At 35.7% G+C, this 21892-nt stretch overlaps 1 protein-coding gene across 1 annotated transcript; it reads right to left on the reverse strand.

The window, feature by feature from the left end:
* Positions 1-552: 552 nt before the first annotated feature.
* LOC123257817 (NADH-quinone oxidoreductase subunit D-like) lies at positions 553-20688 on the reverse strand. The gene is made up of 2 exons (XM_044717800.1): positions 19603-20688; positions 553-562 (listed from the first exon to the last, which is right to left on the reverse strand). The coding sequence occupies exons 1-2, from the start codon at positions 20676-20678 to the stop codon at positions 553-555; spliced, it is 1086 nt and encodes a 361-aa protein (XP_044573735.1). The 5' UTR covers positions 20679-20688.
* Positions 20689-21892: the final 1204 nt, after the last annotated feature.

The raw sequence follows: 21892 nt of genomic DNA on the forward strand, positions 1-21892 counted from the left end.
TCACTTAAGGTTTTTGGTGGTTCTTTTGGCTTTTCATACTTACTAAGCAGTGGTAAAACTATCACAAAGTATGCAAAGTAATAAAGAGTAGATAGCCTACTCATAGTGATGTAAGGCTCTTTTACCTCTTGTCCTCCAAGCCAGGCAAGAAGTACAAAATTTATTGCAAAAACCCAAAAAAATTTCTTAAACACCGGGCGATAAGCACCACTTTTAACTTTTGATTTATCAAGCCAAGGTAACAAAAACCACACTAAAATAGACGCAAACATGGTAAGCACACCAGTAAGTTTATCTGGAATTGAACGTAGCATTGCATAAAAAGGTAAAAAATACCACTCTGGCACTATATGTACCGGAGTGACCATAGAATCAGCTTCTATATAATTGTCTGGATGCCCAAGATAATTGGGAGCATAGAAAACAAATGCGAACAAAACTACAAAAAACAGACCAAAAGTTATGCAATCCTTGACTATATAATAAGGATAGAGAGGGATGGTATCCTTATCTGATTTTACCTCCACTCCACTTGGGTTACCAGAGCCAAACCTATGCAGAGCTATCACATGAAGCATAGCTAAAGCAATAATAACAAAAGGCAGAAGATAATGCAGAGCGAAAAAACGGTTAAGGGTTGGGTTATCCACTGAAAAACCACCCCATAACCATATAACTATTTTATTGCCAATTAAAGGTATAGCAGAAAATAAGTTGGTTATAACTGTTGCACCCCAGAAACTCATTTGTCCCCAAGGCAATACATATCCCATAAAGGCAGTTGCCATCATTGCAAAAAATATAAATATTCCAATAAACCACACCATCTCTCTCGGTCTTTTATAAGATCCGTAATATAATCCACGCATTATATGAACATAGACTACCATAAAGAAGAGCGATGCTCCAACAGCGTGAGTGTAGCGTATTAACCACCCGTAATTCACATCTCGCATTATGCGCTCTACACTATTAAACGCATAATCAACATGCGGAGTGTAGTGCATAGCAAGAAATATACCTGTTATTATTTGTAAAATCAGCGCTATACCAGCCAAAGAGCCAAAGTTCCAAGCATAATTTAAGTTTTTTGGCACTTGGTAAGAAGCAGTGTGTCTTAGAAAAGAAAATATAGGCAATCTATATTCTATCCATCCTAATATGCCTTTTTCTTCTTTTATTGTTTCTTTTTTGTTATCTTCCTGCATAACTTAAACCTTTCTGAACACATGTCCATTGCTACTTTTATCTTATTTTTTTATTGTAGCAACTTATCCTTTACGCACAAATAAAAACTTTAAAGCAATATTAATTACCTCTTCAGCAACAGTAAACTTGCATAAGTTCTACTGTTGTGCTCTAAATAAAGACTTTATAGCCTCCTTAAAATTTCCTTTACTTTCATATTGCTTTGCTAAAGCGCAATAAAACACTGCAAACATTTCTTTATGATCAAAGGGGAGAAAAATATTGGACTTAACTGCTTCCTTCAACCTCAAAATTGCATTAATCCAATCTTCTTTCAATATGCAATGCTCTATTTGAAAGGGAATAGATAGCATTTTATCGTTAATTGAACTAGAGCAATATTCTATAAATTTTTGAAAGACTACTTTTTCTTGTTTGAGGTGGACAATCAGCTTATTGGCTAGAAGTAGAGCTAAGTTACGATTTTTATTTGCAATATTTGTTAAACCGTTACTGAAAAAGCTGTAATTTCCCGTCTTACCTGAGTTAAAGAGCTTTATTAAAGACAACCTATCGCTCTCCTCACTCAGACTTTTAACTAGCTTTTGGGCATTCTCTATATTGTCTAAGTCTATGCTAAAGAAAGCTTCAAAGAGAAGCAATTCTTCCCTATCCCTTCTTCTATTTCTTATGTTGGCAAATGTTGATGAAATGGAGGAAAAAAAGCGTACAAGTGTAATTAATAAAAATAATAAAACTACACAAGTAAAAATAATGAAATATAGATCAATACTTATAGTGTAATTGCCTAATTCCAATTTTATTACTTCACCACTTACCTTGACCCATATACCAAATAAAAACGAAAAAGCGAAAATTATAAAATAAATCATGAGATATATTGTAATAAGTGATGATATATTGTTGAAATATTCTTAGAAGCTACAATAAAACCATTCAATTTATTCAGCCATGGCTTGAATTCTGAATGCGTTAAATTGCTTACTGTAACAGTTATATTTTGCCAATCATTATCATTTATTGACTCCTCAATTTCTGCGAATTTTACTCTTAATGGATCATTTCGGTCGTCTACCTTTATCCAGTTTGAAATGATCTTTTTAGACAATGTACTTTTGTTGTAATCGATAGTATCAATAGTTTTTTCAAAAGATAACTTCAATTCGTGTAAGGTATTTATCTCTTTCAAATTTTCTAATTCATCTACTGCATTTTCTATCTCTGGATCGTCAAGCTCTGATATCAAAGGCTTTATTGAATTTATATGGTTATAAAATTTTGCTTCTCGCAATAACGAATTCTTCATTTTAACCACAAGTAATAGCAATTTTGCAAGGTTCTTACATCTTGAGTTATTATCACCTTGCTCACATTGAGTATGCTGACTTCTCTTGAGGTCAAATATCTTTTTTTCTATTCTAGATTGATTAACTTCAAGCAACATTCTAAATTCATCCATGTTTTCCGTTAAAGCTTTCACATTGTTTTCACTCTCTTGCTGATTTATTTTTAAAAAGATTATGTTATTTATTGTGATGTAACCGGTAAATAACAATACAATTAAGAACCAACCTATGTACTTTTGCTGAGTATCATTCATAACGTAGTATCTCCGCAGGATCTTGTGCAGCTGCCTGCAACGCAGGAGCAATTGTCGCTAAAAATGATAAGAGTAACGCAAGTGCAGAAATATTTACTACGTCTTGGGGTACTAATATCACTGGCAAACTTGAAAAAAAGTATATCATAGGATCAAACAGCTTGACGTTAGTAATGTTTTCTAAAAACACTCTAATGCTTTCGATATTGAGAGAAAAAACGACACCTATAATACAGCCAAGACAAGTTCCCGTAAAACCGATTAATAGACCACAAGCGCAAAATATACGCATAATGCTTCCACTTGTTGCACCAAATGTACGCATAATTGCAATCGCGGATTTCTTTTCTTGCACTATCATCATTAAATTTGAGATAATATTAAACGCTGCTACAACTATAATCAAAGTGAGAATTAAAAACATCACATTTCTTTCAGTTTTTAAAGCACTAAAATAATGGCTTTGCTGTGATTGCCAACTTTCAGCTTCCATTCCTATTTCTTTTTCTATAGCATCTGCCAGCTTATCAGCTCTAGTAACGTCGTCTACAAGTACTTCTATATTTTTTATGCTATTTTTATAATTAAAAAAGGCTTGTGCTGATTTTAGAGGCATATATATCAAGGTATTATCATACTCAAACATACCCATATCAAATATTGCTATAACTTTATATTTTTTCATTCGCGGCATTTCACCAAGTAATGCATCAAATTCTTCAGATGATATAAACGTAATTTCGTCGCCATAGTCAACGTTCAAAGCTTCTGCTAAGCGTGCTCCTATTATTATTCCTTCATCAAATTTTTTTACATCACCTATAATTACATTATTTGTAACGGCAGTACTATCAAGCAAGTCTTTAGTTGATACACCTCGCACTACGCTACCTGCAATTTTACCGTTTGCTACAATAATAACTTGATCATTGGTCATAGGAGTAGCTTTTAATATACCAGGAATTCTCTCAATAGATTTTGAAACTGCGTAGTAATCTGAATTTATGTTCCTATCAAAATAAACATTAATATGGCCATCAATGCCAAGTATTGAGTCAAGCAACTTTGCTCTGAATCCGTTCATCACAGACATCACCACTATTAGTGTTGCAACTCCAAGGGCAATGCCGATAATAGAGAACAAAGTCATTATAGAGCAAAATCTGGCATTTTTCGCTCGCAAATAGCAAGCAGCCATAGTAATTTCAAAGGCAATGGACATTACAAAATATTTTGAGGTTAAACATTATATTTTTGAAACTTCGTATAATTGTAGACTTTTCTTTATTTGAAAACTAGAGATTTTTGCTTCCTTAAATTTAGCAGGCTTATAGAGTATCTTTAACATTAGAATTTCAAAATCTTCCATATACATCATCCAACCTCACTATATCATTATCAGATAAATGCTCTCCTATCTGAAATTCAACTATTTCAAGTGGAGAGCTTATGCTTCTATTTTCAATCCTATGGGAAACTTCCCTTGGGATTTCTATCATATGGTCTTTTGCTATAGCATATTCTTTGTCTTCTAAACTAACATACCCAACTCCTGATAGCACTATATGGTATTCATCTCTATAGTGATGGAATTGCTTAGAAGTGCAGCTTAATGGATTTATAAAAAGATATTTTATAAGAAAATTTTCGCTCATTAAAATTATACTACAAAATCCCCATGGTTTAACTTCTTTCCTTATCACCTTTACTTTCTTAACTTTATGAATAAATGAAATTAGACTTTTGTTTGGTTGCTTACAAGCTTCATTCTTGTTTATTCAGCAAGCCCTGTAATTGCGCAGCGTCTTTCTTTACCACAAGATTATTTTATACGGCGTCACACAATTTATATAGTCCTGTCACTAATTACCTTGGTGACATTTTCTTTTCTCAACACAAGAACTATACTTAACCTCTCGTTCGCAGGTTTCATTTTATTTACTATTCTAATAGCAATTGCGATAATACTTGGTATAGAGGTAAAAGGTGCGAAACGATGGTTACATATTGTCAAAATTTCTGTTCAACCATCTGAGTTCGTAAGGCCATTTTTTTCTGTTGTTATAGCTAGTATCTTGGCCAGCGAAATGAGGTTTAAAATGCACATATCAATCATAATATTTCTGTTAGTTTTTGTGTTGTTACTTTTGCAACCTGATTTCAGTATGTCCATGCTTTTAACATATTCTTTTATTGGTCAAATGTTTATTGCATGTATACCATTTTTATACTTTCTATGCATAATAGGAATGGCCGCAACTGGAACTACAATAGCTTACTTATGCCTCCCACATATAAAGCAAAGGATTTACAATTTTGTCTTTTTTACGCAGCGCGATAACTTTCAAGTCACAAAATCATTAGAAGCATTCAAAAGAGGTCAATTAACTGGAGTTGGACCTGGTGAAGGTAGCGTAAAAGCCTCTCTTCCTGATTGTCATACAGATTTTGTGTTTTCTGTTTTAGCAGAAGAATTTGGTTTGATTACGTGCTTAGCCACATTGATGTTATTTGGTATCATTTCCGCCCGTTTGCTTTACATTGCATATAGGGAAAATGAATTATTTAATCTGTTGGTGATTCTCGGTATCTCAATTCAATTCATCACACAATTCATAATAAACATAGGGGTAACATTGAGTGTTTTTCCAACCACCGGCATAACCCTGCCGTTACTTAGCTATGGTGGTTCTTCTCTTTTATCTTCGAGCATCGCACTTGGCATAATGCTGTCTTTCAGTAGAAACCAAGCTATCGCATTAAAGTTTCGTGAGCGTGTTATGCTTGGAAGGTATATGGACTAAACTTGTACCGCTCACAACTATTATTGGTATCCCTCCAAAATGGGTATCTGTTCAGATGAGTGGCAAGAGATATTATGAAATCTGAAAGAGTTATGTGGAAATTTTTCAGAAAATATTCCACTGACATGCTGAACAACAAATACATCACTATGTCGTTTATCGCAAAAACTTATATTTTTCGTAACCATTCACACTTAATTCTGCAATTCTTTGATCTCACTCATAGAAAGACCAGTAGTTTGAGCTATAATATTAAAAGAAACACCTGCTTTAAGTAGATTCTTTGCGACTTCAATTTCCCTCTCTTTTCTACCTTCCTCTTTAGCAAGATCAAGTCTGTATTCAAGAATGGCTTCTTCTTTGCGCAGATCCATTATTCTTTCTTCATAAGCTACTAGATCTTTTTCATTCCAGTGAAACTTATCTAATTCATCATATGCTAGCTTTATTATTGGTGATTTTTCCGCAATTTTTCTGAGATCTTCGTCCGTTGTTTCATCTGCATATTTGAAAAAAAATAGCCAACGGTCTACTACACTTTCTAGTTGTTCTGCTCTACTCTTAGGAAATTTTGGCAGCTCTATGAAGATAAATTGAAAATCTTTTAAGTCATGCTCATTGGTTTTTTCATCTCTTATGGTATGGCTAGATATATAGTCAAGCTTATCAGGGAATAAGGTACAATTTGAAATCGCGATAAAGAAAATCTTCTTTAAATCAACGTATTTACCAGATTTATCAGCTTGTCTTGAGTAAGCCTTAGCAGCATAAAGTTGTGCGCGTTTTTCAAAGCCTTTATCACGAGTGAGCTGGTTAGGTAAGGAAGTAGTATTGCTACTACTCCCTCCCTTAGAAACGCAGCATGCAGGTTTCCCCACACTACGCTTGAGCCCCTTATCTAAGTCCTTCTTTTCTCGAACCGGCTTGTCCTTCATGATTCCTCAGAAAACATCATTCTTAATGGTGACACCAACAGTAGAGAACCTTCTCTTGAGAAAGAGCTTGCTAACATTTTTGTTTGTTTCACTCTTTCATCAAAATACTTTTTCCATTTTAAGTCAAGTGGATTTGCATCCGCCCTGATTTTAACATGTCGTCTGATAGGTATATCAATCAACCTAAGCAGTCTTAAATACCTTATCTCTTTCGGTTTGTTCTTGCATATGGGTGCAGCAAAGACCCATTGGCGTTGTTTCATTACCTTGAAGTAACGATTCTTTATCCAACGTAATCCTTTACGAGGATGTCTTTTCTTTGCCCATTTCCATAGAGCACACATAATTTCATGGTCTATTTTGTTAAAAGCTCTTTTCGCACACACATGGCTGTAGTAATTTCCCCATCCCCTTAATAGGGAATTGAGCAACTTGATTAGTACGGCCTGAGTGTTCGCTATGTTTGCCTTTATCAATGTACGTGCTTTATTAAGAAGTTTCTTAATACTTTCTTTTGAAGGTTTTATAATTAACTTCTTATTATACCTGCGTACATTACAACCAAGAAAGTCAAACCCTGTTGTAATAGATGTAATTTTTGTTTTCTCTTCGGAAAGGATAAGACCTCTCTCCTGAAGAAAGGACGATACTAGAGGTTTTACTTCATTTTCCAGTACTTCACGTGTGATTCCTGAAATGATAAAGTCATCTGCGTACCTGATTACATTTACTCCACTTCTGATTTTGCTTCTTCTTTTACTGCCAAGTTTACCAAATTGACTTTCCAATGATTTTTCAAGTCCATTTAGGGCTAGATTTGCTAGTATTGGAGAGATGATACTACCTTGTGGGGTACCTGCAGTTGTGGAATACAGAGTTTTTGATTCTAGGAAGCCAGCTTTTAACCAGCTATGAAGAATTTTCTTCTCCATAGGAATATGCTTCATGAGCCATTCATGGTTAATGTTATCAAAACACCCTTTAATATCACCTTCGAGTATCCATTGTAGTTGGTTACGGCTTGCCAGTAACAAGTGACAAGCCACAGTAGCGTCTGCGCAGGATCTTTTTGGTCTAAAACCATAAGAGTGACGATCACTGATCGTTTCAGCTATCGGTTCCAAAGCAAACAAGTATAATGCTTGCATGGCTCTATCTTTTATCGTAGGGATTCCAAGAGGTCTTCTTTTGCCATTAGACTTACTGATGTATATCCGTTTTAGCGGAGAAGGTTTGTATCCTCTTTGTTTTAATAGCTTTATTCCTTGAAATTTTGTGTTGCAAGTTGACCATATTTGACGATCTACACCTGCTGTGTTTTTTCCTTGGTTTTCAGTTACTCTCTTAACCGCCAAAGCTTTGCCGCTAAAAGAGCGTGTGAGAAGGTGTTGTAAAGTTTTCACCTTACCCCATCTGCCTTGTTGGACAGCCTTAACAATACGCCTCTGTAGCCTCATAACAACTTTTTGGCATTTCTTCCAGGGTAACTGGTTCCATGCTTCGGAGTTATTGGTAGGTGCACTTACAGTTGTACTTGTAATCATCTGCTTTCCTACCTTAAGTGGTTAACAAAGTTTCTTGTCATGAGGGACCAAATGGAAGTCTGCTCGTTTTCACGCGAATTAATGTTACAAATTCTATCCATTTCGTTACAAAATGGCATTCGCTTTCTCCATTATCCTTTACCTGCACATCCATCAGCATTCCTTGCGGGTTGCCTGCCATATAGGCGAAAATACAGGCTTATCCTGTTCCTTTTGTCATACAATAGTGGGTTAGGTGGCTTCTCTATACCGGTGGAATTATTATTTGCGTACATCCAGAAATGAAAAATGTAACTCATCCACATTACCTTTTGGTCGGAGCTTATCAGCATCTTTAGCTCTTTAATCGTTACGATACTTATGAAGCTTCACTTACGTTCACCATACCACTAAGCCTAGCCCTCCAACCACATGATGCTTGTAGTTTATGCTTTCTCTCACGATTGAGCATCTTCTTTATCAAGAGGAGGTTCATTGTCCGCGTCGCTCGGCACCAACTGGTTACCCAATTCGCACTGATGCGTAGACTCAGATGGCAAAACATCTGGTTCAATAAGCTTTAGAATCCTTTCAGTTTCTTTCTGAATGAATTCCTCTCCTTTTAAACAATATGACCGAAGGCTTTCAGGTCGCACCATTTCAATCACATACCTGGCCCCACTAGAATCCCTGCAAAGAACATCAACTATACTTTGTTTATCAGATGCAATTTCAGGATCCATTATAGTACTGAGGAATTCCACTTCTTGTATAGTATTTATCTCAGTAAACCCTAAAATATCGTTCAAAAAATGAATAAGAATATTCTTATTTCTCTCAGTACCAAATATTTTTTTAAATGTTAGGTCCAATTTCGGATCGAGAAATTTAGAAAGAGCCATAGTAAAAATACTGAGAAAAGATTAATAATTATACACTATTATTAACAACTATTCAACCATATTTTTAAGTATAGCTATACCGCCGCGGTATCTCTTAGCCACTAACAAGAGATTCCGCTAACAAGCAGCGGGATGACGAGCTTATCGTCACGCCGCCACGAACCGTCATACCGCCGCGGTATCTCTAGATCCCGCTAACAAGCAGCGGGATGACGAATTACTTAACCATCATCTACACCGTCATACCGCGATTCATTCGCGGTATCTCTCAACATAGATCCCGCTAACACGTAGCGGGATGACGAGCTTATCGTCACGCTGCCACGAACCGTCATACCGCCGCGGCGCTAACAAGAGATCCCGCTAACAAGCAGCGGGATGACGAGCTTATCGTCACGCCGCCACGAACCGTCATACCGCCGCGGCGCTAACAAGAGATCCCGCTAACACGTAGCGGGATGACGAGCTTATCGTCACGCTGCCACGAACCGTCATACCGCCGCGGCGCTAACAAGAGATTCCGCTAACAAGCAGCGGGATGACGGTTGTCGTTTAGCTATAAACATTAAGAAATTTACCAAACGAAAAAAAAGGCAAAAGAAGCCCCGTGGTTGGCTAATTACTTACATTATACTTTCAAGTATGGCGTTTTTTTATTCTAAATGCTTAATAATCGCGATTCAGTTGCTTTTAAACCGCAACTAATCTAAATTAGAAACATTAAGAAATTTACTAAACAGAAAAAAAGGCAAAAGAAACCCTAGGGTAGCTAGTTATTCACTATCCATTTTTTAAGTTGGCGTTTTTTTATGTTTTAAACGCTTTATAAGCGCGTTTCAGCTTATGTAGGTAGAAGTTTGATAAAGACATAAGGTGCACATAGTGCAAAAAATTAAACATGAGACGCCAGATACGTGAGTTTTTTTGTCATTTAATCTGTACAGAGAAGATAAATAAATAGCTTCAATTTTATGATAAGAGGGCTGGCGGAGTTTGTCAAGCAAGTTTTTTGTTTCTGCGAGCTACTACCCTTTCTTGGTGGACTAAAATCACAACAGCTGCAGAACCTAAATTGCTTCATACTATACCTTTCCCCTGAAACTAAAATCTATATACTTAACTTTAGAAACTTCAAAATACGATGCGATCTAATATTAGGCAGTTATTTTACTATATAAAGCCTAATCTATCCTATTTTGTCATAGCTTTTATTGCAGTTTTATTTTCAGCCTTAACGATCCTCCTCTTTGGCAGAGGCTTAAGCAATATAATTGATTCTGGCACAGAGCACGATTTTACTACCAAACTATTAGTTGCAATACTTATAGTTTTAGCCATTTCTCTCACTGCATTTACTCGGTTATATTTCATTGGCATTGGCAGCGAGAAAGTTATCGCAAGAATCAGATATGACTTATATAGCAGTATTACCGATTTACAACCAAGCTTCTTTGAGAACACAGGTGTACAAGATGTTATCTCAGCGTTAATTACTGATACCTCTGTGCTGCAATCAATAATAAACAGCAGCTTACTAACCATATTACGAAATTTTGTAATATTGATTGGTAGTGTTGCCATGTTATTATATACAAATATACAACTAACTGCGTATGCAGCTGCAATAATACCTATACTACTCATTATCGTGACCTCACTTGGAAAAAAAGTGCGTAGCCATGCACGCTTTGCCCAGGATAAATTAAGTGAGCTTGCGTCATTTAGTGAGGAAAATTTTAGATCTATAGTGACTATCAAATCGTTTGTACTCGAAGAAAATGAAAAAACCCGTTTTAAGGAGTATTTAAACTCAGTATCAAAATCATACGTAAAATTAGTACTCTTGCGTGCTATTTTAGTAACTCTAGTTATCACGTGTGTGATAGGTTCACTAGTTGTTTTGCTCTTTTTTGGTATTAAAGAAGTCTTAAGCAATAATATAACTATAGGAGAACTCTCCTCATTTGTGGTTTATTCAGCGCTCGCAGCAGGAGCTATAAATAATTTGAGCGATAATATCAGTGATTTACAACGAGGTCTTGGAATAGTAGAGCGTTTATTTGAATTTAAAAATATGAAAAGCTCTATAGTAGATCCCGATGATCCTATAAAAATTTGTAGTGTTCAAAAAGGAATTTCGTTTAATGGCGTAACATTTTTTTATGAATCTCAGTCTGATAAGCCAGCGTTAAATAACGTATCATTTTCTATAGAGGCAGGTCAAGCAGTATCAATTGTTGGACCATCTGGCAGTGGTAAAAGCACCATTTTAAAGCTTCTGCTCCGTTTTCATGATCCAAACAAAGGTAGCATTACTATCGATGGGCACAATATTAAGTCAATTGCGTTAAATGACCTCAGATCGTTGTTTGGCTTAGTGCCACAAGATCACATGATATTCTCTTGCTCAATAATAGAAAATATACTATATGGCAAACCGGGTGCTGAATATGAGGAAGTAAGGCAAGCAGCTATCGGTGCTTATGCGATGGAATTTATTGATAAGCTGCCTGATAAATTTGATACATTTGTAGGAAAAAGAGGATTAAAACTTTCTGAAGGACAAAAACAACGTATTATAATAGCAAGAGCCATACTCAAAAACCCTCAGGTTTTAATACTGGATGAAGCAACCTCTGCCCTTGATTATAAAAGTGAGAACCTCGTGCAAAAAGCATTGAGCGAGTTAATGCAAAACAGAACAACAATCGTAATTACACACAGGCTATCAACCGCACTCAAGACTGACAAGATTATAGTAATTAATCATGGGAAAGTAGAAGAAGTAGGAACTCATGACTCTCTAATAAGTAAAGACGGGCTATATGCAAAACTGGCGAAGATACAGTAGAATTGAAAGAAAATTTAAATCATACCGTTAGTTGATATGCTAGATTTATAATTAAAATTATTAAATTTTTAATTTTATTATTTTATAATGGTTCCATAGTTATCCGGAAATTTCGTGACCTGTGGTTTCTTTCATTCACGTTATATTCATAGCTTGTTCTATCTTAATGTAATTCCAATTTTAACTGTATAGGAGGTCTCTATGTTAAAACATAACTATAGTGATAAAATCAATAATCGCTATTCATATACTAACAAATTTTCTTATAGTGATGAGGGTGTAGATGAGACGATCAAGGATAAAATCACAACTGAAGATCAGGTAGTAACTGATGATAAGGTAGTAACTGATGATGAGGTCACAACTGAGGATCAGGTTACGGATCCAAGAGATCAGATCGAAAAAGAGAAAAAGGATGATGAATTTACCAGAGAAACACTTGAAGAGTGCAAAAACAGGGCTCAGAAGGCAGAAGATGATGCTAAAAAGGCAGTAAAACGTGCAGAAGATGATGCTGCAAGGGCAATAAAACGTGCAAAAGATGATGCTGAAGAGGAAATAGGACGTGCAAAAGATGATGCTAAACAGGCAAGAGAACGTGCAGAAGAGGATGCTAAAGCTAAAAAAGCAGCTGAGGAAGTAGCAAAACAAGCACAGGGTGAAGCTGAAGAAGCAAAAGAGCAGTTTACAAAATGCGAAGAAAATGCTGAGAGGATAAAAGATGATGCTAAACAGGCAATAGAACGTGCAGAAGAGGATGCTAAAGCTAAAAAAGCAGCTGAGGAAGTAGCAAAACAAGCACAGGGTGAAGCTGAAGAAGCAAAAGAGCAGTTTACAAAATGCGAAGAAAATGCTGAGAGGATAAAAGATGATGCTAAACAGGCAATAGAACGTGCAAAAGATGATGCTAAAGCAAAAGCTGCGGAAGCAGTAAAACAAGCACATGGTGAAGCTAAAGAAGCAAAAGAGCAGTTTGCGAAATGTGAAAAAGATGCTGAGAGGATAAAAGATGATGCTAAACAGGCAATAGAACGTGCAAAAGATGATGCTAAAGCAAAAGCCGATTTAGCAATAAAACAAGCTCAAGATGAGATTGAAAAAGTGAAAGCAGAAGCTAAACAGGCAAAAGCAGACGCTGGAAAAGCAAAAGAGGAGGCTGAAGGGATAAAAGAAGCATTTGTACAGTGTGAAAAGAAAGTTGAGAAAGCCAAAGAAGAAGTTGTAAAGTGTAAAATTGGAATGGCAAAGGCAGAGGTTGAGTGGTATAAAAAAGAAGCTGAAGAATGCAAAAAAGAGAAAGGAATTGGTACAGGCAAACCTGATACTGGTAAAAAAGGAGATGAAACTGGTACAGGCAAACCTGATACTGGTGAAAAAGGAGATGAAACTGGTACAAACAAACCTGATACTGATGAGAAAGAAGATGAAACTGGAAAAGCAAGTGTCATTACATCTCAAGAAATAACCTTAGATTGTTCCCAAGCTGAAAATTGTGGAGCGCATGCTTCTTGGTATACAGCTTATAATAAAATAGGTCATCAAGGTTTTAATACATCTGATTTACTAAAGGAATTGTATCCTGAGATGTATAGTAATCCTAAAATTGCGACATATATAGAAAAGGGAATAGAGGGTTATTACGGTGTAGTAAATTTTAAATTTGCCTTTACAGAGCTTTTTGATTCAGCACACTATTTTAGTAATATGTCATGTAAAAAATGTATGGATAATCCACAAGAGATAGCCTGTCAAGACGATGAAATTAAGAGTTTCTGTTACCCTGCCGGTTATCATAATAATAAAGAATACAACAAAAGCTTTTTTATGAGAGAATCATGTCCTGATCTCATTAGAGAGTCCGATCGAACAATTGTTGCGAAAGCAAAACAAATTGCACCATTGATACTTGTTAACACATTAGGACAAATGATAGATAAAGAGGGCAATAACACTCAGATATTGTATAGTTCATTAAAGCCTTATCTAAAGGCTAATGGCAAAATAAAGGACTGTGGAGTTGACAAAAAGTGTGAAGATTTTGCTAAAATTATGAAGAAAGTTGCATGGGACAGTGATAAGGAAGTACTATTAAAAACTGTTTTTGATAGTACGGAAAAAACAAATCCTTACTATTATGATAATGAGGATAGTCTTGTTTCTGTTGATACTAATTTTATATAAGACTGAATGCTTTCTGGGCTTTTCAGCCCAGATGGCATTTTTGCAGAAAAATAGGGTGAGTAACCAGGATCGAACTGGCGACATTCAGCACTACAAACTGACGCTCTGCCAACTGAGCTACGGTTGCCAATAGGAACTCACAACTCTCTAATAAGTAAAGACGGGCTGTATGCAAAACTGGCGAAGATACAGTGGAATTGAAAGAAAATTTAAATCATACCGTTAGTTGATATGCTAGATTTATAATTAAAGTTATTAAATTTTTAATCATTTTAATTTATAATAATCTCATAGTATTTTTTAAAGGATCATTATGGTTTATAATTATAGTCATTTACCAAAACTACCATGTACGGCTTTTAATTCGCCAGCATCAGTTTCACCAACACCAGTATCGAACTGTGCACAAGCTTGTGCACCTGCATACGCACCTTGTGCCACTAATTCGTGCCACAATCATTTTAACTCATATCATAATTATTATGACACATGTCATAATCCTTGTGATGAATTTGGGTTTCTTTATTAGAAGATTGTTTTTAAACAACTCATAAACGCACGTCTAGCTATACGTGCTTCCAAGAGCACATGGGTGCTATTCAACCCATGTGTTTCATGCTTTGCTTGAGAAGATAAGCAATTGTTATTCACAGTAACCATATATTACAATTTATTTCAGCAACACAACTAATTTGACTACTGACAGCTTCTTCTTGGAATCTTATCATTATCTACCATAGTAAAATTTTTAACTCTAATATCTGCTACATTAAAGTCGTATTTTGAAATGTACTGTAAGTTAAGTACTGTGTGTATGCTAATTTTAGCCTTAAAATTATTAAATCATTAACTTTTTTATCCTATAATAATCTAATAGTTGCTTTTTAAAGGATTTTTATGACTTACAATTTTTCTTCGTATCCACGTATGGATTCATGTACTCCTGTGCGCACAGCTTGCATAACTGACCCACGGTACCATCATAACTTTGACCCACGTTGCCATAACCGCTTTGACTCGCGGCATGATGGACTCGAATTAAATATACAGCTTCCCGAATTCGATTTAAATATACCACCTTGTCCTGCTTGTCCTGATACTGTTTGTCCCCCTGCTCCTGCTTGTCCTGCTTGTCCCCCTTGTCCACAAGTTAAGCCTGAACCTGAATCTAAAACAATCGTTGATTTTTCAAAGCTTGCAATAACGGTCAACCCAATAACTGATGATATTCTTGATATTGAGACCAAAGAGCCAACAGGCTACAAGTTTAAAGAATGTGCAAAAACTATTCAGAATGCTAAAAACAACCTTCAGGTTATAGATGGTAAACTTGTGGGCAGTTGTGAAAACAATTCTGAATGTGATAAATGTGTAGAAGTAATAAACTCTTCTATATTAGATGCAAAAAGTGCTGAAGCCTTTTTTTCTACCCACAATATGTCAGTGTTAGAAGGCACTGTTCATATTATATAAAAGTAATACAGTGTGTACATTGTTAGTACACACTTCCATCTTATGGTTAATTTTTTAATAATTTTATTTACTAATGGAGATATTTTATGCCAACGAATACTTTTTCTTGTCCGAATCAAAAAAATGCAAATCATGTACGTATATTGCCACTTGATACGTGCTATGTCAGTGATATGTTGAAAATTAATTTGTTCACAAAGTTGGATGATTGTAAAGTCAATAAGAGTAAGTTGATTTATGATAAATGCGGTAAAGATCTTAAGTGTAAGATTGATGATAAGACTATGAATGAACTGAAAAAATGTTTTAAGTTTGAGATTGATGATAAGACTATGAATGAACTGAAAGAAAATATTAAGAATGAACTGGAGAAAGGTCTTAAGTTTGAGATTGATGATAAGACTATGAATGAACTGAAAGAAAATATTAAGAATGAACTGGAGAAAAGTCTTAAGTTTGAGATTGGTGATAAGACTAAGAATGAACTGAAAGAAAATATTAAGAATGAACTGGAGAAAGGTCTTAAGTGTGAAATTGATGATAAGACTAAGAATGAACTAAAAGAAAATATTAAGAATGAACTGGAGAAAAGTCTTAAGTTTGAGATTGATGATAAGACTATGAATGAACTGAAAGAAAATATTAAGAATGAACTAAAGAAAGAGAAAGAGCCTGATGATGTTAAAGAACCTGATGGTGTTAAAGAACCTGATGCTGGTAATGATGGTTACAGCGAAGGTATGGCTTTCTCTTACCATGATTACGACAATGTCTTAATATAAACTATAACTTTTCTGGGTCTTTTGACCCAGAAAAGGTCGCCTTACATCAAACAAAGAGTAGAGATAAGATAAACCTTCAACTAGCCCCACTTATTCGCTATATTGTTGGAGGTTTTCATAGTTTTTCTAGTTGATGAACATTTTCAAAAGGGCTTCTTCCTTAATTTTGAGTAAATTAAACGAGTTGAAGCAAAGAGGTATTATAAATACAGATACAACAAACTTTATCGTAGAACCTCCAAGCAATAGAGCACATGGAGATATTTACACAAACGTTGCTATGGTGCTCGCAAAGCATGAAAAGAAGAATCCCATTGAAATTGCAGAGGTTTTAGCCAAAGAATTTGAACTTTTTGATGAAGTTGCAAAAGTGGAAATAGCGGGCCCTGGTTTCATCAACATACACTTAAAAATAAAAGTATGGCATGGGATTTTAAAACAAATAAATGAGCTAAAAACAGAGTTTGGCACCCTAGATATAGGGAACAATCAGGCCATCAATGTTGAATTTGTATCTGCAAATCCAACTGGTCCACTGCATATTGGTCATGCAAGAGGGGCAGTATTTGGTGACGTTCTGGCAAATTTATTGAAAAAAGTTGGTTATAAAGTTACTAAGGAATACTATATTAACGATGCTGGAGCGCAGATAGATACACTAATAAAGTCAGTATATCTGCGGTACAAAGAAGCTCTGGGAGAAAAAATCAGTATAGAAAAAGGTTTATACCCAGGTGAATATTTAAAACCAATAGGGGAGGGGCTAGCTAAAAAATATGGCAAGGAATTTCTAAAAAAGCAAGATAATCAAATAATTAGGGAATATACTTTAAGTTTTATCTTAGAACTCATAAAGGAAGACATGAACTTGCTTGGAGTAAATCATGATGTTTTTACTTCAGAGTATGAGCTACAAAAAAGTGGCAAAATTGAAGAGAGTATAAAGATATTGTCTGACAAGGGTCTAGTGTATGAAGGGTACCTGGAGAAACCAAAAGGCAAAGAAAGTGAAAATTGGACTTCCAGAAAAGAAATGTTATTTCGCTCTACAAAATTTGGTGACGACGTTGACCGTGCATTGAAGAAAGATGGGGGTAGCTGGACTTATTTTGCCTCGGATATTGCTTACCATTTTGACAAGATATCACGTGGTTTTAACAATATGATCGTAGAGCTTGGTAGTGACCACGGTGGTTACGTCAAAAGGCTCAAAGCAGTCGTCTCTGCGCTCAGTGATGATCAAGCAAAAATAGAGGTAAAACTGCATAATATCGTGAATTTTTTCGAGAATGGCAAACCAGTTAAAATGTCCAAAAGATCAGGAAACTTCCTAACAGCAAGAGATGTAGTGGAAGAAGTTGGCAGGGACATAACTCGTTTTATAATGCTAACACGCAAGAATGATATGGTCTTGGACTTTGATTTTGCTAAAGTTAAAGAACAGTCAAAAGACAACCCTATTTTTTACGTGCAATATGCGCATGCTCGTGCTCATTCGTTAATGCGTAATGCTCCAAAAGAGCTCCCAACAGCAGATCCTTCACTTTTAAGGACAGGTGGAGAGCTCTTCCTCATAAAAACCTTAGCAAAGTGGCCAGATGTGGTAGAAATTGCAGCAAGGCTTTGTGAGCCACACAGAATTACTTTCTACTTACTTGAAGTTGCAGAAGCGTTTCACGTTTTATGGGGGTATGGCAAGAGTGATTTAAACATGCGTTTCATACTGGAAGACAACTTAAACCTCACCGCTGCAAGAATGTTTCTCGTGCAGGCCTTAGCACACGTCATCGCTTCTGGACTTTCTATCTTCAATATAGAGCCTTTGAAAGAGATGAGTTGATTTTTTTATGCAAGATTGTTTTTTCAACGAATAGAGAAGTTGACAAAATTAAGTAAAAATGTTATAGTTTATTGACCTTACCCAGAAAAAGTGGAGAGAAAGTTTGGAATGTTTTTTACAAAAAGAATGATGCATCAAATTGTTCTGGAATGCAATAGTTAATAGTGACGTTGTTTGTTATAAAAAATTTCTATGTATTCAAATATTGCAGTTCTAGTTTGTTGAGCAGAGTGTTGTGAAGTATCAATAAGTATTTCTCTTTTCAATGAGCTAAAGAAGCTTTCTGCAACAGAATTGTCGTAACAACAGCCTTTATTACTCATCTATATTCTTTACAGCTAAGAGATATTGATAACCTTGCGAAGTATATTGTGAACCTTGATCACTATGTAATAGTAGATTTTTGGCAGGTTTACGCTTGTTAACGTCCATTAATAAAGAGTCCATAACCAATTGTTTATTTATTGAACTGCTCATTAACTACCATGCGTGAATATAGATCGATTATTGTTGCCAAATATAGCCATCCTTCTTTGGTTTTTATATAAGTAATCCCATACTTTATTTGGTTGATCGACAATAAAGTTTTGGTCTAATATATTGGGAGCTACTGTCCGTTTGTTGTTTCTTAATTTTAAATTTTCTTCTCAATATAGCCTGAATACCATTTTTCTGCATAATACTTTGCACTGTTTTTAAGTTGCAACTTTTACCCAAAGCCTTTAATTCAGCATGAATTTTAGGAGCTCCATATCTACATTTAGAAGCTTGATATATTTTTTGAATATCTGCTAATAACTCTTTATTTGCTGATTCTCTACTGCTTATTTTCCTTGTAGTCCACTTATAGTAGCCACTAGCAGAAAACCCTACATAATTCCTGCACTTTATAGTGTTTACTATGCTCTTTTATGAAAAAATATTTTACTCTTTTTGACTGGCCAGGGCTTTTTTTAAAATGTCTCTTTCTCTTGTTACTTTTGCTAACTCTTTCTGTAAATCAAATCTCTCTTTGTCATAAGGTGCTACATCTGGAAATGCATTTGCCGCTGACTTTTTTTCGTTATATTTCTTCATCCATTTTCCTAATACACTATCCCTTATTCCTAGATCTCTTGCTACTTTTGCAACTGGTTGACCTACCTTTCTTTGTTCATTTGTCAGCTTAACAGCTTCCAATTTGAATTCTGCCGTATATTCTCTTGCCATTTCTAATCCTCCAAAATTTTATTTTACCCGAAAAAACTCCTTTCTTTCTCTCCACTTTTTCTGGGTAAGGTCAGTTTAGCTATAGGCAGCAATTTTCTGTATTTATTTTAAATTGAAGGAAGCTCAAATGAAAGATCATGTTTTGCTAAAAATCACAGAATGCAGTCTAACAGTGAACGGTTACGCTTTTAATCGAAAATGTTGTATAGTACACAATCAATTTTTCTGGATCCAAGTAGTCAAGGCACTGCCTTTGTGTTTGAGGCAAAATCGGCTATAACACTTAACATACTGCCTTTGCAAACAAATGTAAATGCGCAAAGCCAGGTGCTCTTATTCGGCACCTATAAGGTCTATTGGTACCATCTGAAACTATATACACTCCAAACTCACCTTTTGGTGCCTCAACAACTGCGTAAGCCTCACCTTCTGGTACGTGATATCCTTCTGAATAGAGCTTAAAATGGTGAATCAGAGCTTCCATAGATTTTTTCATCTCTGCTCTTGACGGTGGAGAAATTTTTCTATCTTCAGTTTTTATTTGCCCTTCAGGCATTTTCTCTATGCACTGCTTCACCAAACTGATAGATTGCCTAATCTCTGCCATTCTAACTAGATAACGGTCATAACAGTCGCCATTTTGGCCGATCGGTATATCAAAATCTAGTTGATCATATATCTCATATGGCTGGCTTTTTCGCAAATCCCAAGCAAGCCCAGCAGCGCGCAACATTGGGCCACTAAAGCCCCAATCAAGTGCCTGTTTAATTGATATTTCACTAATTCCTACAGTGCGTTGCTTCCATATCCTATTTTCTGTTAAAAGTTCATCAACATCGTCTATATATTTTGGAAATTGCTCTATAAACTTTGCAATATCCTCAATCAAATCTTCTGGAACATCTGCTGCAATTCCACCTGGCCTGATGTAAGCTGCGTGAAACCTTGCACCTGAAGCTCTTTCGTAAAATTCCAGTATTTTTTCTCTTTCTTCAAAGAGCCATAAAAGAGGGGTCATTGCTCCAACATCAAGTGCTTGAGAAGAAACGTTCAGTAAATGATTTAGTATTCTCGTCAGTTCACAAAACAAGACACGTAAATACTTTGCCCTAATTGGCACTTCACATTGCAACAATTTCTCCACACAAAGTGAATATGCATGCTCTTGTGACATTGGTGATACGTAATCAAGGCGATCAAAATAAGGCAAAGCTTGAAGATACGTTTTATGTTCTATTAATTTTTCAGTACCGCGGTGCAAAAGCCCAATATGGGGATCTGCCCTCTCGATCACTTCACCATCCATCTCTAAAACAAGACGCAACACTCCATGTGCAGCTGGGTGCTGAGGTCCAAAATTTAACATCATTGTCTTTAGATCGGGCATGTCCAGTAGTTTAAGATATTAAAATTGTATAGGCTAAAGTGCGCTCAAAGTCAATAAACTTCTTGCATAGGCTACAACTATCATTCAATAGAAACAAAAACTTTTACAATGGCTAATAAGTGTTGGTAAAACCAAGTCACTTTAGCTATAGAATGACAAAAAAGGTTTGCATTAGCCAAATTTTTAGTTGAAGTAGCATAAGAGGTTAAAGGAAAAGCTTTGTGTTAATGGATTCATTTCAGGTATAGTATAGATAATACCACAATACTTATAAAATGGATCATGTTGTTAATGCGTATAATAGACTTGACACTCCTATAGTCAGGGGAGAAGGGGCATATCTTTTTGATAAAGATGGTAAAAAATATTTAGATTTTGCTGCAGGTATTTCTACAACTTCTTTAGGGCATTGTCATCCATACATTACAGATAAGCTGAAAGAGCAATCGAGCTCATTATGGCACTGCTCTAACATTTTCACTATTCCCGAGCAAGAAAGGCTTGCCGAGCGTTTAACAACCCTGACTTTTGCAGATAAAGTTTTTTTCTGCTCAAGTGGGCTTGAAGCAACAGAAGCTGCAATTAAGTTTATTCGTCGTTACTTTTATTCAAAAGGGCAAGCAAAACGTAATCGTATTATTACAATTGAAGGAGGCTTTCATGGCCGCAGTATTGCTGCAATTTCTGCTGGAGGCAATGAAAAATCACGCGAAGGTTTTGCTCCGCTCCTTTCTGGTTTTGATAAAGTGCCAAGAAATGACATTAAAGCATTAGAAGAAAAAATCAACAATGAAATAGCTGCTGTATTTTTAGAGCCCATACAAAGCGAAGGTGGAGTATATCCACTAGACGTAGAATATCTTCAAAAAGTAAGGGAAATAACAAAAGCTCAAGGAATAATTTTGTGCTTTGATGAAGTGCAGTGCGGATATGGACGCATCGGTTCTTTATTTCATTATCAAAATGTCGGCATTGAACCTGATATGCTAACCTGTGCGAAGGCTATGGGTAACGGTTTTCCTGTAGCTGCATGTTTAGTGAAAGATTATATAGCAGAAGCAATTACTCCAGGAACTCATGGATCAACCTATGGTGGCAATCCACTTGCCATGACTGTTGGTAATGCAGTGCTCGATATAATGCTAAAAGAAGGCTTTTTTGATCATGTTAAAAGAATTAGTAAATATTTAAAAGAA

The sequence above is a fragment of the Drosophila ananassae genome (genome assembly GCF_017639315.1).
Source record: "Drosophila ananassae strain 14024-0371.13 chromosome 4 unlocalized genomic scaffold, ASM1763931v2 tig00000066, whole genome shotgun sequence".
NCBI lineage: Eukaryota > Metazoa > Arthropoda > Insecta > Diptera > Drosophilidae > Drosophila > Drosophila ananassae.